This window comes from Glycine max, chromosome 18 (genome assembly GCF_000004515.6).
Source record: "Glycine max cultivar Williams 82 chromosome 18, Glycine_max_v4.0, whole genome shotgun sequence".
NCBI classification, from domain to species: domain Eukaryota; kingdom Viridiplantae; phylum Streptophyta; class Magnoliopsida; order Fabales; family Fabaceae; genus Glycine; species Glycine max.
Window position 1 is genome coordinate 4,311,949 of NC_038254.2, and position 15,145 is coordinate 4,327,093.

The following is a 15,145-nucleotide window of genomic DNA, read 5'->3' on the forward strand; positions in this document are numbered from 1 at the left end:
GTTACAATCTACATGCTCATGATCTGGTGACAGAGAACTGGTGACCCACATTGGTCATTGGGGTGGCCTCTTTCTTTGCTTCTTCTTCCCAATTGATTGAAGCAAATCCATCTATCGGAGTCTGCATGATTGCTTTAGCATTTTTTAAAAAAATTCTTCTGCAATCTGCTTAAGAATTCAAGTGAATATCTGAGGAGATTTCTTTTTGTAGTTTTAAGTATATAATCCTTTTATCAATCTCTACAATACTTTGGTTAGAGAGTTTTTCTCTCTTTTTTTCTTTTGTTTTCTAGTAAAACCAAAAAAATCCACATGTTTGTGTTTGTTAAGGAATTAGGAAAACACACAAACATGATAACACAAGCCAACAAAACAACAATTAAAACACACCCAGAGAGAGAGGTACAGAGTGAAAACACCCTTTAAGGCTTTGCTTTAACTACTGAGCTACTACAGAAGTGGCCCTCCTTTTTTTTTTTCATTTCTAGTTTTGTACCTTCCTTTCTTTCTTGTTTCTTCTCCCTAACCATTTTTTCTCTCGTCTCTCAAGCATAATAGGTTATTAGGTGATTGATTCTGTTTTCTTCATAGCAGGATTTTCAATAAACCACCATCCAATACAATCTCACTCAAGCAACTCTTTCTTTCTTTCTTCTTCCTTTGTTGCCTTTGAATTTTCTCTAATCCTTGTGGCCAAACCAAACCATATTACAAATTGATGTCTAATTTGTACAATCAGATTTCCTTACCTTCACCCCAAAGAGCCAATTCACCAAACATAAACATGAGAGGCAATTTTGATGTTGATAGGTATGTAAGGGATAATTCTTCTGACATTTATTGTGCAAGTTTTTAATTTCATTTACCAACATATATATTCACGTTAATTGATTTCTGGGAAAACATGTTCTTATTTACGTTTGTTCTAGTCAGTACTTAACAGAGCTGCTAGCAGAACGACAGAAGCTTGGACCTTTCATGCAAGTTCTACCCTTATGTACGAGACTCATTAATCAAGGTCCGTTTATTCCATATCCGTGTATTTAAGGATTTTGCTATGAATTTTCCACTCTTATTTTTTCATTCATTTTAACTGATCTTCATTGTTTCATTTGAATTAGGCCAAGTCATAACATAAACTTAGTTTTCTGGTTACATGGTAGTTTTTGACAGCTCTTTCTCTTCAAAGGTTTTAAATTGTGGCAGCAGGTTCGTCATATTTGGGACAAATGCAGGTTGATGCAGCCACAATTGTGGTTGCAGAAACTCTAAAAACCTTGAAGTTGCGGTTCTAATTTGGGTCGTGGACCGTTTTCTAAAACATTAATTTAATCTTCTTTCAAATGCACAGAATGGTCAATTTCTGACCTTCTCACCGGCCTGAACCAGCTAATGGTTAAATCAATCATTGTTACTAAATGCCTAAGGAATTAAAAGTTTAAGCATATATGTTTTGAAATACAATCAACTGAATTCTTAGCTATGGTTCTCTAGGATTCTTATCTGTTGATCAATCATGAAAAGGAAACATCTTAGACTGATACTTTTTGGATGACCCACAAAAAGAATATATGGTGCTAAAAGATGGTGGCAATTTAGTCATTGCTTCCTTTTAGACAAGGCAAATTCTTTCTAACATTGGTTTTAGGCATCCTCTAGTCTAGAAAAAAAAATTAGGCATTGTCTTTTGCATGACTGGACCAAACCTTCAGATGATCAGCTTTATGTTAATGCTACCTTTCTATAACATTCTGTTTTGAAAATTAAGATGTTCATATAGATAGCATCCACTTTATGCATATATATATGTTTGATACTACACTTCCTAGACATAATTTACAGTTGGTTTACTACCTGAAAGGTTGCATTATCAATATTTATGTTCTTTGATTCAGTAGCTTTTGTACAAGTTCTTATATTCACTATTATCTTATTATTATCAGAGATTTTAAGGGTTACCGGAAAGAATGAATCATTGCAGAACCAAGGATTTAGTGACTTTGATAGAATGCGATTCATAAATCCGAGTCATATGACTTCTCCAAACTCAACATCAAACTTCACTGGCTGGAAAAGCCTGTCACATGAAGTAAGTACCTCAGTTTTAATGTTCTATTCAGCGTAAAATTCTCTACCACTTCACAGTCTCCATTTCCTACTTTTCCTTGTCCCCCCAACATAAAATGTATATTTCATTTTGAATTTTTGTAAAAAAAAAAAAGAAAAAAAAATCTGATTCTTAACCTATCCAGTTCTGGTACTTAATTCCCTCTTCTCCATTTTGTTTAAAGTGGAAATATTGCCACTATTTGTGAAATGTGTATGCTTAAAACTTTGTTATATAACTCACAGTAACTACAACTTGATTTTTTCCTATCATGTACCACTATACCAGCATTCCTCTTATGCTTCTGTTACATTATAATCTCTAGTTTCTTTTACTGATTGGTTAAACTTGTCATCCATCAGAGGTTAGCTGGTGTACAAGGACTAAGCATGGATTGGCAAACTTCACCGGTTGTTCCAAGTTCTCCCATTGTGAAGAAGATATTGCGCTTGGATATTCCGAAGGATAGCTATCCAAATGTAATATTTGTAACATACTTCATAGCATTTTACTGAAAGCAATAAATCATGCTTATTCTTATCATGTTTTGATAGTTTTATGAGTTTAATTTCTATGTACAATCAATGTAAAAATTTTACATTGTCAATCAATCAGAAATCATGGTAGATATAAGTATGACTTTTAAGAAAATTATTGCAAAAGTCAACAAACTTATCATATATGATGATTTGTGATTGGATGACAATATAATTGATATTTACTCTAGTTTTATATCCTGTTTGACCTTTGAGTTACTAAGGCTACTTGAATTTTCAGTTTAATTTTGTTGGCCGGCTTCTTGGCCCTAGGGGTAATTCACTGAAGCGAGTGGAAGCTACTACAGGTTGCCGTGTATTTATCAGAGGGAAAGGTTCAATTAAAGACTTAGACAAGGTATCATCTCTAGCTTATTGCATTGTCCTTTAATTCCATTGAGTTGTTTGTAACCTCTAAATTTGCTTTACCTTTTTCACACTAAAGGAAGAATTGCTACGAGGAAGGCCTGGCTATGAGCACCTGAATGATCCACTTCACATTCTAATTGAAGCTGAACTACCTGCCAGTGTTGTTGATGTAAGATTGATGCAAGCTCAAGAAATCATACAAGAGCTACTTAAACCAGTGGTATCTCTCTACCTTTCTAACTCTGTTGTAGAGCTAAGAATATATTCACTAATGAGATTTTCCCCCTTGCTTCTCTCCCTTATCATATGGTTCACTCTCTATCTACTATTACTACTTAGAAAAAACCATTCCCCACTAGTCCATATTTTATGGTTTTGAAATAACATATCAATAACATAAAAGTTAGGAGAAAACTATAATTTTGGTTATAGTTTGGTCTCCTAAATTTAAAAAGTTTCATTTTGGTTTCTTAAACTATGTTAGACCAAATTGGTCTTTCTTCCAATTTTTTATACTAATGATGTTAATCTTAGTTGACGTGCCAAATGCTCATATGGTGTGGTATCTCCCACAAATTGTCATGTGTCACCAAATTGATCAAGTTAATTGTAGTAACTTTTTTTCCCCTTGTTAGTTACCTCTTCCACTTACCAGAGTGTGGCTAATGCTGAAAGGCAATATTGTAAGCTTGTTAACTCATGCCCTTTTTTCTGCACTCAATTATGTTGCTTTTCTTTTCCTCGAAGGGAAGCCTGTAACTGGAAAACTGCTACTACTCTTTTGTTGTGACTTTTCTTGAGCCAAATTTTCTATGAGCAAAGCCTTAGTGCAAAATAACATTATGGGGTCTAGTTAAGGAAGTGTTTCTGATTCTTCTCTCTTTTCATGTGCAGGATGAGTCACAGGACTTTTATAAAAGGCAACAACTAAGAGAACTTGCTATGCTTAATTCCAACTTCAGAGAAGAGAGCCCTCAACTGAGTGGTAGTGTCTCTCCATTCACTTCTAATGAAATAAAACGGGCCAAAACTGATCAATAGTGATTATATGTTGAGAATTGTTGCATTGCTTTAATGCTTCCTGTAACTAAATTTTGTAAAGCTGCAATGGAAAGACCTTGCTGATTTGATGCTGCTGCTTTGGAGAACAAAATAAAAGGGAGAAAAACATATTCATTGTCACAATGTCACTAGACAGAAAAACCATTAAACTATATTTTGACCTATTTATTACTCTATTTGTAATGCGTATCAATATGATGTTGTTGGGATTTTTATTATTTATAAACTGTTTATTTATAGTATTGGAAAGATGTGTTTCCATATCAGATGTGTACAATTTACTTTTTTTTAATCCTGATATTCTTTGACCAAAAGTAAGAAATTAATCTTTTGAGCTATTAACATTCATTTAATTCGTTAACCTTTACTAATATATTATTTTTATATGCACAAAGTAGAGAATCAAACTTCTAAGTGTATACTGAAAAGACATGATTATCTTGTAACCATATGTTTGTTAGATGTGTACTTTACTTAGCATCTATTATAACACTTTGTTCTCAATATCATGAGACAAAGTTTGGCCACATGAGCACCTTCCTGAGCATAATATTGCACCACTTTGTTCTCAATATCATAGGCCACTTCTTTGAGACAAAGTTTGGCCATATGAGCACCAAGCAAAAACAATTATGCGAGGTGTACTTTTTAACAAACCCCTCTTGAAGCACAATGCCATGTCTTGGGGGGATAACGTCATATGGTGGGGCCTTAGAATTTATTGTAGATGTTGATGTTATTGACCGTAACTCTGCTGAGAGCCTGAGACAACCTAGCCTTCATTTGCGTTGACTTGTAAATCATTGTCTCTGTAAAGTGGGGATATTCTAGATTTCATTTGTCCACCATGGAGCAATCATGCCACTGCTCATCACTAGCTTTCTTCATCTCTTTATTGGACCTGGTTTCCACCATAAAGATACACTTTTTCTTCGATGGGAATAAAGAGGAGCTTAAAGTTGCTTTATAACAAATTAGGACTCAAGAATTCAGGTAGGCATATCAACCATCACCATTGGATAATATTCTTTTTGTTGTAATTGTGTCTAAGTAAGTTCATCAAATTCATTTATTTCAGGAGTAGATTTTAAATAACCTTTTATTTTTCTTTATATTGATGTTTAACCACCTGGATTAGATTTTAGTTTTAAATAGCATATTTTGCTTAATTTTTTAGACATTGATTTTATTAATTCAACTATAGGATCAAGAATTCTTACTGAATACATTAAATTTACAAGTATAATTTAAAGATTATTTCATACTTCATCAATTAATTTTTTATTAACAATTATTAAACTTTTTAAAATACAAGAAATAAGCTGTAAAATTAGATATTTATAAATAATTAACTCATCTAAAATTTAATATACATGATTGAGATAATATTATCGTTGTTGTGTAAAAATTTAAAGTTAGCTAAAATACCTATTAGTTATCCTTGCTTCAACACGATCCCAAATAATGATAAGTCAATTTGTGTTAAGAATGAGAATATCTTCTTGACTATAGGTTTCTAAGTTGCTCCAAAGAATGATTAGTATAGGTGAACAAAGAAATAGGAAAAAAGTTATGTGAAGATAAAGGTGTTATAAAATGAATATTGTGTGAAGATAAAACTTGCAAAGGAAAGTAGTAAATGAAAGTTAAAGCGATAAAAGATAAAAATCATTAAAGATAAAAATTGAGTAAAATAGACTTGATTTTGAATTGATTGTCCCTTCTGAAAATTAAGTATAAGACCTATTTGTGAACTAGAAATTCATATCCTCTATTGAACCATATTTTATTACTTGCTAATGTCTAAAACATGATTTGGGAGTCATTCAACTAATTTTACATTGATTCAGCTAATTTTGATAGTTGATTTCGAGTTAAAATTCAGTTGATAGGTGTGAATTCTTCTAATTGTGACTTATCCACATTTTGTTGGTAACTACTCTAAAATCTAGGTATGATTTCCTCCTTCCACAAGCCAACTTTTTACATTTTAAATTTTGCAGAAACTAACAATTGCTTCCTATTTTTAAGAGAGAGAAGTACTATCATTGATTAGTTTTAATTGTTGTAAGTCATTTAAAAAACCAAAAAATTGTGAAAATATTTCTTATCTTTATTAAATTAAATCTAACTAAGTTCAACTAGTTTCTTTTATGTGCACTAGGTACCCATTCAGCTAATATTGCAAACAACAAAATTATCAATTATCCTTATCCACATTCAGTCATGTATAACCTAATCATGGAATGCTACGTAGATTGCATTACAATTTAAACCTGAGGACCTTATAGTAAATTTTATATTTTTATTTTTATTTGGTTTTAATTTAATGTTTTATTAATGGTATGTTTGGTTGGATGGAAGAAAATAGGAAAGAATGGAAAATTTTAAAATTTGAATCAGAAAAAAAATGAAAGGAAGAAAAAATTTTAATTTTTGTATTTGCAAAACAACTTTTCCTTCCATCTTCTCTCCAAACAAGCAAATGAAAAATACTTCATTAGTTGTGTTTTTTCCTCTCTCTATTTTGTTCCCTCCCACTTTCTCTCCTACCAAAGATCATAAAAGACTATTTTATCCCAAATCTTTCTAATTCAATCAGATTTCTTATTTTTGAATCTCGTAGTGACCAAACAACCAATCAGGGGCATTTTTTTTTTCAAATTTACCATTTGGGGGTAAAATTTAAATTAATACCCAAAAAGGAACCTGTCACCTCCTTTCCCATTTTCATTTATGTACCCCACCTCCAATATTGCTCACCCCCAAAGCACCTCCCCGCTATTATCCCTTTCCTGGTTACATTTGTGCACCTAGCTGCAATCACCAAAGCTCTCCCCCATGACCATCGTTTTAGGTAAGTTTTGTCTTTTTCCCCCCCACAAATTGCTTAATGTTTGGTTGGTGTCTGAATTAGACATTTTGGAACTTATTTCTTTTGTCCAGCATAAGTGTTCTGAAATGCATACTTGTATTTTAGAAATGTATTCTACCTGTTCCAGAATACATTTATATTTCAGAACAAGTGTTCTAGAATCTAGAATATATTTTGGCAATACAAATACGCATTCCAGAACATCTATTCTAAAGATGGTTATATTTATTAAGAAGATCCAATTTAGGGAGGCCTGTATCCTTTCCCTACGCTGATACAGAGTAGTAGATGGGAGTTCATTGGCTGGGGTGAGGTTGTCCATGTATGAACTTGAAGAAAGGGCAATGTTGGAATATTACAAAATACAGAGGTGCACAAAGCAAAATGTAGGGTGCAGGAAGCAGTGCCTGTCCCAAGGCCTAGCTACTGATTCTCTTTTTTTCTTGTTTTCTTATCTTATGTTACAAGAAAAAAAAGTATCATAGGTTCAATGCCTTAATCCGAAAATTTATGTGCACTATTTTTTAGTTTTTTCTTGTTTGGCATGAAAACTAGAGGGTTCTAGGGTGGGAAACTTCACCAAATTTCCAACCATGAGAAACAAGAGGGAAACAAATATGATGCCATAGATACGTACTCTTTACCATCAATGACTAGGAAAAATGGAGACTATCATAAGTATACATGCATTGAAATATTTTTTTAAAAAGAAAACCACACATATTTTTTTCTTTTTCCCTCTTTCCAATTCTTCTCCCCGTTTCAAACGGCGAGGTAAGGGAACCGTAGAGATGGAGAGTCTTCTCTCAAAATACAATTTTATTTTTGTATTATGTATACAAACTTACACTTTAAAAACAAGAACGGGAATATCTTCTTCATTTGACCGGCGATTAAATCATCATTTAAATTATTTATTATTTTCAATTAAATATACGATTACATTAAATAATTTGTTGGTTTGTTACTTCACGAAAATAAAATACACGAATTCACAATTAACTATAAGTTTCCCCTACTATCTACATCATTGGCACAGTTTCAAAGTTCCGATTTCAAATGGATGAATAATTAATCATTATCAGTGATGAACTATATGGGTAGTAGTCTTTAAAATTAATCATTATCAATGATGCATTATATGGGAAGTAGTCTTTAAACTTGACTTCTGACTTTTTATTGTTAATGTTAATTTTATGTAATGGTTCAAATCATGCTATTAGTGTAATTAAGAAATAGCGCATTATTACACTAACGAAGAGAGAGACCAAAGCTATGATATTAACAATGAAATATATTTAAACTTCTGCTCCAATTATTAATTTGAAATATTTTATCTAATTAATAAATTATATGTATATAAAAATATTTAATTTTAATAGTAATAAAATGCTAAAGGTCCTTTTGACAATTGACCCGACCCTTATATTTTAATGGGTCATAGGCATTTTTTTTAGGACCACAGTATTTTTTCTACTTAAAAGAATTTTATTTCAAGCAAAAATATTAATTTACTACATGATAAAACTAACTCTTTTAATATATATATTTTTATACATCAAGTTTAAATTTAAAATTTTATATAAAAGAAGACAAATATATATTACCTAACGGCCAACAGTTGGTATACAATCTTTAAGATCACCAATATGTTCATCACACATGTTTATTTTTTATTAGTGAGATATGAAGAAAAACATATGTAAGGTCAGGTTACTGATAATATACTGACACTACTTTAGCTAACATCTACAGCCTTGTTTTATTTATACATTAAAAGGACATTTTTTAATTAGTAATTAGAGATTTTTTTAGGATATAAAAAGTATTTTAAAAGTGTTTTCTTTTCTTTTTTATGAATGAATTTTTTATATGTCTAAAACTCAGATCTGTATCAAAATATTTAAAGAAGTTAAATTTAGAGCTGACTTCCTTCTCACTCGGGTCACTGTCCTGCTCTCTCATCTCAATATCCCATGCTTTCTAGTGCATATCATCTCAATAATAATTTATGCTTTGTTTTTTTTATAATAAATAAAAAACAAAGTAGGCAGTTTTTATAAAAGCATAAATTATTATTGAAGTATTTTATATAATGAAAACATTTAATTTTTTTTTTTACAATCTCCTCCAAAACTAGTCCCCCCCCAATGCAACTTCGTTTTCATACACCTGTTTTTTCCCCATACAACACCATCAACAATAATGCACCCAATTTACTACACATGATATTCTTGTCAAATATGCACCACCAAAACAATATGAATAAAATATGCTTTCAATATGATTAAAAATGTTTTCATTTTTCAAAATTCATCCCGTTCCTCCATTTGTCACCATTAGGCCAAATCAACGATATTATATACGACATAAGCTCTTTTCCCTTTACACGACATTAGGCCAAATCAACTCACCATTCAGTTCTGATCCTTTTAAATGAAAAAAAAAAATAGCGTTAACAAAATAACATACCTATTTTGAAATAAGTTGTAGAGCAATGATAAGTAAGCATCCATTATAATACAAAAGCAGTATATCGAATTCATGAATAAATATATGCAAGATTTTTTTTAATTTAAATATATAATTACATTAAATATTTAAAGAATTTTTTTATTGTTTATAACAGTTTTATTTCACTTAAACGTGATTCCTATAAAAGAATCCAAACATGATTGTGACATTATTATTTATTTTCATATCTCTCCTCTTATTAAATTTTACTACCAACATGATTAACACAATTTTTTTTTATCTCTCTTCTTATCATATTTTGACACGTGTTATCAAGTTAATCAAATTACTCTAATAAACTAATAGAAGTACCATGGAGTATATATAATATAAGCAATTTGAAAGATTTAAATATTTTTAAAAATTAAAAAGTCAAACTAAAACCAAATATATGTTCACATAAAAAAACCAGTAATTAATATTTTGTAACCTCAATTATAACTTTCTTTCTTCCATCACTTTCTCACCACCTAGTACATGGATATTTTTGTAAGTTAGAAACTTCCATCACACAAATAAGTTATCTCGCATTTTAAAAAACCGAAGTGAAAAGAGAATCACTTTCTTGCTATAGAGGTTGTATTGTAGTACATACATACATGGATATTTTTGTTAAAAGTCTAGATCACAAAATTAAAAGAACACGCCTATTATATATTAATGTGAGACGTGACGTGACCTTAGTATCATATTAAAGTCTTGCATGAATATTCAAAGTGAATTAAATTTCAACTTTAGACTATAGTATTATTTTTATCTTTGCATGACGTGTATATCATACGATGCGGGGGGTGTTCCTCCTTTTCAGTATCTCTGTGGGCGTTCTAAGTGTCTTATGATTTTCTTTGTCGTAAATCGATTCTTCAGCAATTATTATCATGGAAGGAAATTCGGGTTCGGATCCTGCGCGTCCTCTTCTGGCTAATCGTGACAATAACTCCGCCGAGAACGGTGGTCAGAGAAGCCGGCTCAGTCGCCGGATATCGGTTAGCTCGCTCAGAGCCTCTTTCACGTCCAAGCTTCCCGACAAGGTCCGTTCTGGCCTTGACTCCGAGTCTCCCTTCGACGTTGATCTCTCCTCCACCACCGCCTTAAGCAAAGGTCTCCCTCTCATTCTCTCTCTCCATATCTAGTTGAATGAATGTTTTTAGCGTGTTTGAATTTGCATCCACATAATCCAATTGAAACAATTTTTAATTGCTTTTTTGTGTATTTTAATTTGAAAATTTGATCATAAATGTTTTTGAATGCATGTTTATGTATCTGTTGAGAACGGACATTGGTGGCAAAATGAAGTTTGTAAAAACATCCTCACCTTCCTTTTGCGTTTAGTTTTCGATGAACCATTGGATTTTGATCTTGGAATTTATGCACAACAAGTTGGACTAGAAATCAAACATGCTCTGATATGATTGGTGTTTAATTTTTTACAGAATAATCATTGTTCATAAGACACATAAGAGAAAATAAAATAAAATATAGGTATAGTAAAATTTATGATGTGATAAAAAGAAAAAAGTAGAGAGAAATTAGAGACATTAATGAGATATTTAAAATAAATAGATGCTTGTTTATTATTGTTGTTAAGAAAATCTATGATTAGATCCCGTGGAGTTTGTGTTGTACTTGTATATAAGTGAAATGTTAATACGGGAACTGTTTAATTAATGCTGTAACCTTATTCTCGAATCGCGTGTTCTTTTTATTAGTTAAATAAATAAATTATTCACTTAGTCACTCTTCTTATATAACAATATGTAATTTATCACGGTCAGGAAGTTTTTGTGGTGATTTTACAAGCTAAAAATTCTTCTTTGGTGTTTCTATGATGGAACAAAACACTTTTTATGTATGTGTAGAGACTAAAACTTATAATTTTGGACTACAACTTAAAATGGAGACAATTATAAGGATTTAACCTTTTTTTTTCTTTGAACTTAAAACGTTTTTGAATTTCATAGGGGAGAAAGAGTACTATGAAAGACAATTTGCTACTCTCAAATCGTTTGATGAAGTGGACTCGGTGGAATCATCTGACTGCATTGAGGAAAGCGATGAGGAGCAAGCTCAGCAAGAAAGAGCAATGAAGATCTCTAATTATGCAAATGTAGCTCTGTTGATATTAAAGGTGATATTTGATTTTGTGTTTCTGTCTAGAATGCATGTTTAGAATCAGAAGTTTCATATAACAAATGATTGTTTGAACTTGTTTAATCATGATTTGGTTCTTAAAACTCACCAAAAAAATGATTAGGTTCTTAAAAGTTTGTTGTTTTATCGTACTTGCTGATGATTCTTCTCTTGAATAACAATATGCACATATCTATGTCTAGATTTATGCCACTGTAAGGAGTGGGTCAATAGCTATTGCAGCATCAACTCTAGATTCTCTACTTGATCTAATGGCTGGTGGTATACTTTGGTTCACTCACCTCTCAATGAAGAACATAAATATTTATAAATACCCAATTGGAAAGCTAAGAGTGCAGCCAGTTGGAATAATTATTTTTGCAGCAATCATGGCAACACTTGGTGAGTCCAACTGACTTAAACTGTTTTTGGTTTCGACACTGTTCATTCTGTTGCTACTTATATGATTATATATAAAAAAATGTTTCCTTCCTCTGGGAGGTGCATGCTACAAAATCTGTTTCATTTAAATTAAACTTACATAAAAAAAACTCCTTTTTGTATGAGTTAATTACTTCTGATTCAGATTTCTGTTTGGATGAACATCTGTACCTTTTGCTCATGCTTAATGTAAACCAACATGAAGGAATCAAATTTGATTTATGGTTTAATCAAATTTCTGTTTGGGAAACTAAAAAGGTATTATTGTTTTGTAAACGAATATCAAACAAAATTTCCTAAAATGAGTAGGCTTTCTTATTTACCAAATTTAAGAAAAGGATTCAGCTTTTGGTTATAGCTGATGACAGGTTATTTGCAGAATTTTGAAATGATGACGGGCAGGTTTAGAAGCATATTTTTTTCATTAAACCATAAATCAAAAGAATGCTGCAGGGGGTTCGTCTGTATCTTCCCCTAGTTTCATACCTCAGAATTGACAACATACAGCTTTTTGTCATACTAGAATCAAAGTACTTTAACTTAACTTTGTTAATGAAGTGATGAATAAAAAGTAAACTTTAAGATATTGAAGTATACATTCAAGTGTTAAATGGTTAGAATCCTACTACTTTTGACATCACATATTTTATAGTACTTTATAGTTTAAGTTTTCACGAACTTGTTCCCTTAGAAGCACTAAAAAGTATTTGTACATTGACATGCAAAAGAGTACATGATACATTGAACTAATCTATTTCGCTGCAGGCTTTCAGGTATTAATCACAGCTGTACAACAACTAATACAAAACAGTCCTGCTGAAATGATGACCACTGAACAGTTAATATGGTTATACTCTATTATGATATTTGCAACAGTGGTGAAACTTATGCTCTGGCTTTACTGTAGAAGCTCAGGAAACAAGATTGTCCGAGCCTATGCAGATGTATGAGTGGTTTTCTTCTGATGTTTGCTTTATGAATGAAGTTAAAATACAATTGAAGCATCTGAAAAATGCCTACTTGCAGGATCACCACTTTGATGTTGTAACAAACATGGTTGGACTAGTTGCCGCTGTTCTTGGTGATAAATATTACTGGTGGATTGACCCAGTTGGAGCTATTTTGCTTGCAATTTACACTATTACAAACTGGTCCCACACTGTCATGGAAAATGCAGGTATATCCTTATCACTATCAGTATTCTGAACAGAAAAATGTTACAAGTATATATGCCCATGAGAGAAAACAATAAACGAGCATTGGTAGCAAATTAGCTATATTTATTATCTAGTGTTTCTGTTGGGGAAATGGGATATTAAATCAGGGTTTTCCAGAAAGCACAAGTCACGTCGATTCTGGAAAGTAGAATTTTTTTCGTCTCTTGCTCACACTGCTTCAACCAGTTTTCTCAAGTCTTGAGGTCTGTGAAAAAAGTTTTTTAAAAAATTTCACTACCATGAAAGAACCTTGTTTTTTGGTCTGCCATGAAAGATTTTATACACTGTTCTTTGTCAGTTTAACTTACTAAACCAGCTGAACTTTGTTTGATAGTTATAGCATCAGTTTTACGGTATTTTACACAATGTGTTAGGAAAAGCAAGGTAGGAGCAAGAGAGGACTCAGAGAGCGAAGGACATGATTTTATGTTTATTTGAACGTAGGTGAAAGTTTAGGACTTCAGGATAGTTGTTTCTATAGAAAGTTCAGCTCTTCATTTCCCATGAAACCCCTCTCTCCCCCAAAAAAAAGGATAAAGAAGGACAAAGTCTGTTCTTTGTAAACAAAACCATGTATATTCTGATTCTGGATAACTTTCTATGCAGTTTCACTGGTTGGACAATCTGCACCTCCCGAAGTTTTGCAGAAGCTGACATACCTCGTTATAAGGCACCCTCGAATCAAGCGCGTTGACACTGTCCGCGCATACACATTTGGGGTCCTATATTTTGTGGAGGTATGTTGTATTAATACAAAGTCAATTTATAAGAGCACTAGCTACAAGGCTAACAGTATTTGCCAAAAATGAAATTATATAAGACCGATCCTATTTTTTAATTTAGCATTTTCTATTAACTTAGCAATCCCTATAACTTGAAACTAAATCCAGGTCTACTGGAATTTATGGAGCACAGGCACTATTAGAAACATTTTTACATCCAGTTTTGCCCCAGAAAATCTTGCAGGTGTCATATGGCATTTAAATTGAATATAGAAATTCAAAAGAAAGAAGGAAAAACTGCTATATTAAAAGTTTAGTATTTGATAGGGTCCAATAATGCCATTTTAAAGTTTAAACTTTATAGTCGATCGCATCTAGAGAGACTTGGTTGTAATTGTTATACAGAAATATGCTTAATGGAACCATTCAGGCTTCTCTTATTCTATGCTAGTTTCTTCTATGTACTTAACACTTAGAACATATTTGTGATGACTGAAGGGCTGGGTTTTATTAGCAGTTATAGTCGGAGTGTTGATACTTGCACATGGTTTATTCTTCCAGACCTTTTTCCTAACGGTTCATATTTGTCCATTTTATAGTTTTTTGAGAGATAAAGTATGTGCATGCATTAGTCTTCACATTGATTAGATTCCAAGTCTCATAATTTGGATTTGATTTGAAACAGGTTGACATTGAACTGCCAGAAGATTTACCCTTAAAAGAAGCACACGCTATTGGAGAGAGCCTACAGATAAAGCTTGAGAAACTTCCAGAAGTTGAGCGGGCATTTGTTCATTTAGACTTCGAATGTGATCATAAACCAGAGCACTCAGTTCTCATCAAACTGCCCAACAATCAGCCTTGAGCACATTATTCAGGTCCCATATATGAAGAATATAACTTTAATTAAAAGAGAAGGATTTATTTAGTTCGGAAGAGTTCTATCCATTGGAATAATAAAGAGTGTGTTTGAAAGAGTGTGTTAGAGAATGAGCAGGTAACATTTCTGAATTGAAAAAGATCTTGAATGGAAATTATTTTCTGTGTTACCTGTGTTGTTCTATAAACTTTAAAGGAAAAGGTGAATTACGCTAAAAAAAACAAAAAAGGGGGTATGTGGACCTACTTTTTTTGGGATAATAACGTGTACTTTTTTACTCCATTTCAAAATG

The 15,145-nt window shown here is 32.0% G+C and overlaps 2 protein-coding genes across 3 annotated transcripts; both read left to right on the forward strand.

Moving 5' to 3' along the window:
• Positions 1-4,300, forward strand: LOC100815901 (KH domain-containing protein SPIN1). Of its 2 annotated transcripts, none has more exons than XM_003553130.5 (7): positions 1-810; positions 930-1,018; positions 1,944-2,089; positions 2,470-2,586; positions 2,885-3,001; positions 3,089-3,232; positions 3,907-4,300. In XM_003553130.5, the coding sequence occupies exons 1-7, from the start codon at positions 719-721 to the stop codon at positions 4,051-4,053; spliced, it is 852 nt and encodes a 283-aa protein (XP_003553178.1). In that variant the 5' UTR covers positions 1-718; the 3' UTR covers positions 4,054-4,300. The 2 variants fall into 2 exon arrangements, with proteins under 2 accessions (XP_003553178.1, XP_014626702.1); XM_014771216.3 differs by having other exon boundaries at positions 934-1,018.
• Positions 4,301-10,278: 5,978 nt separating this feature from the next.
• LOC100785952 (cation efflux family protein) lies at positions 10,279-15,107 on the forward strand. The gene is made up of 7 exons (NM_001255074.2): positions 10,279-10,564; positions 11,425-11,591; positions 11,797-11,995; positions 12,800-12,978; positions 13,061-13,211; positions 13,858-13,988; positions 14,659-15,107. Exons 1-7 carry the CDS (start codon positions 10,342-10,344, stop codon positions 14,836-14,838), a joined length of 1,230 nt encoding a protein of 409 aa, NP_001242003.2. The 5' UTR covers positions 10,279-10,341; the 3' UTR covers positions 14,839-15,107.
• The last annotated feature ends 38 nt before the right edge of the window (positions 15,108-15,145 follow it).

Coding starts and splice junctions, on each gene's coding strand:
- LOC100815901 (XM_003553130.5), top strand. CDS start 719: ATGTCTAATTTGTACAATCAGATTTCCTTACCTTCACCCCAAAGAGCC. Junction 811..929: donor GGCAATTTTGATGTTGATAG/GTATGTAAGGGA, acceptor CGTTTGTTCTAG/TCAGTACTTAACAGAGCTGC. Junction 2,587..2,884: donor CGAAGGATAGCTATCCAAAT/GTAATATTTGTA, acceptor TTGAATTTTCAG/TTTAATTTTGTTGGCCGGCT.
- LOC100785952 (NM_001255074.2), top strand. CDS start 10,342: ATGGAAGGAAATTCGGGTTCGGATCCTGCGCGTCCTCTTCTGGCTAAT. Junction 11,996..12,799: donor AGCAATCATGGCAACACTTG/GTGAGTCCAACT, acceptor ATTTCGCTGCAG/GCTTTCAGGTATTAATCACA. Junction 12,979..13,060: donor TTGTCCGAGCCTATGCAGAT/GTATGAGTGGTT, acceptor GCCTACTTGCAG/GATCACCACTTTGATGTTGT.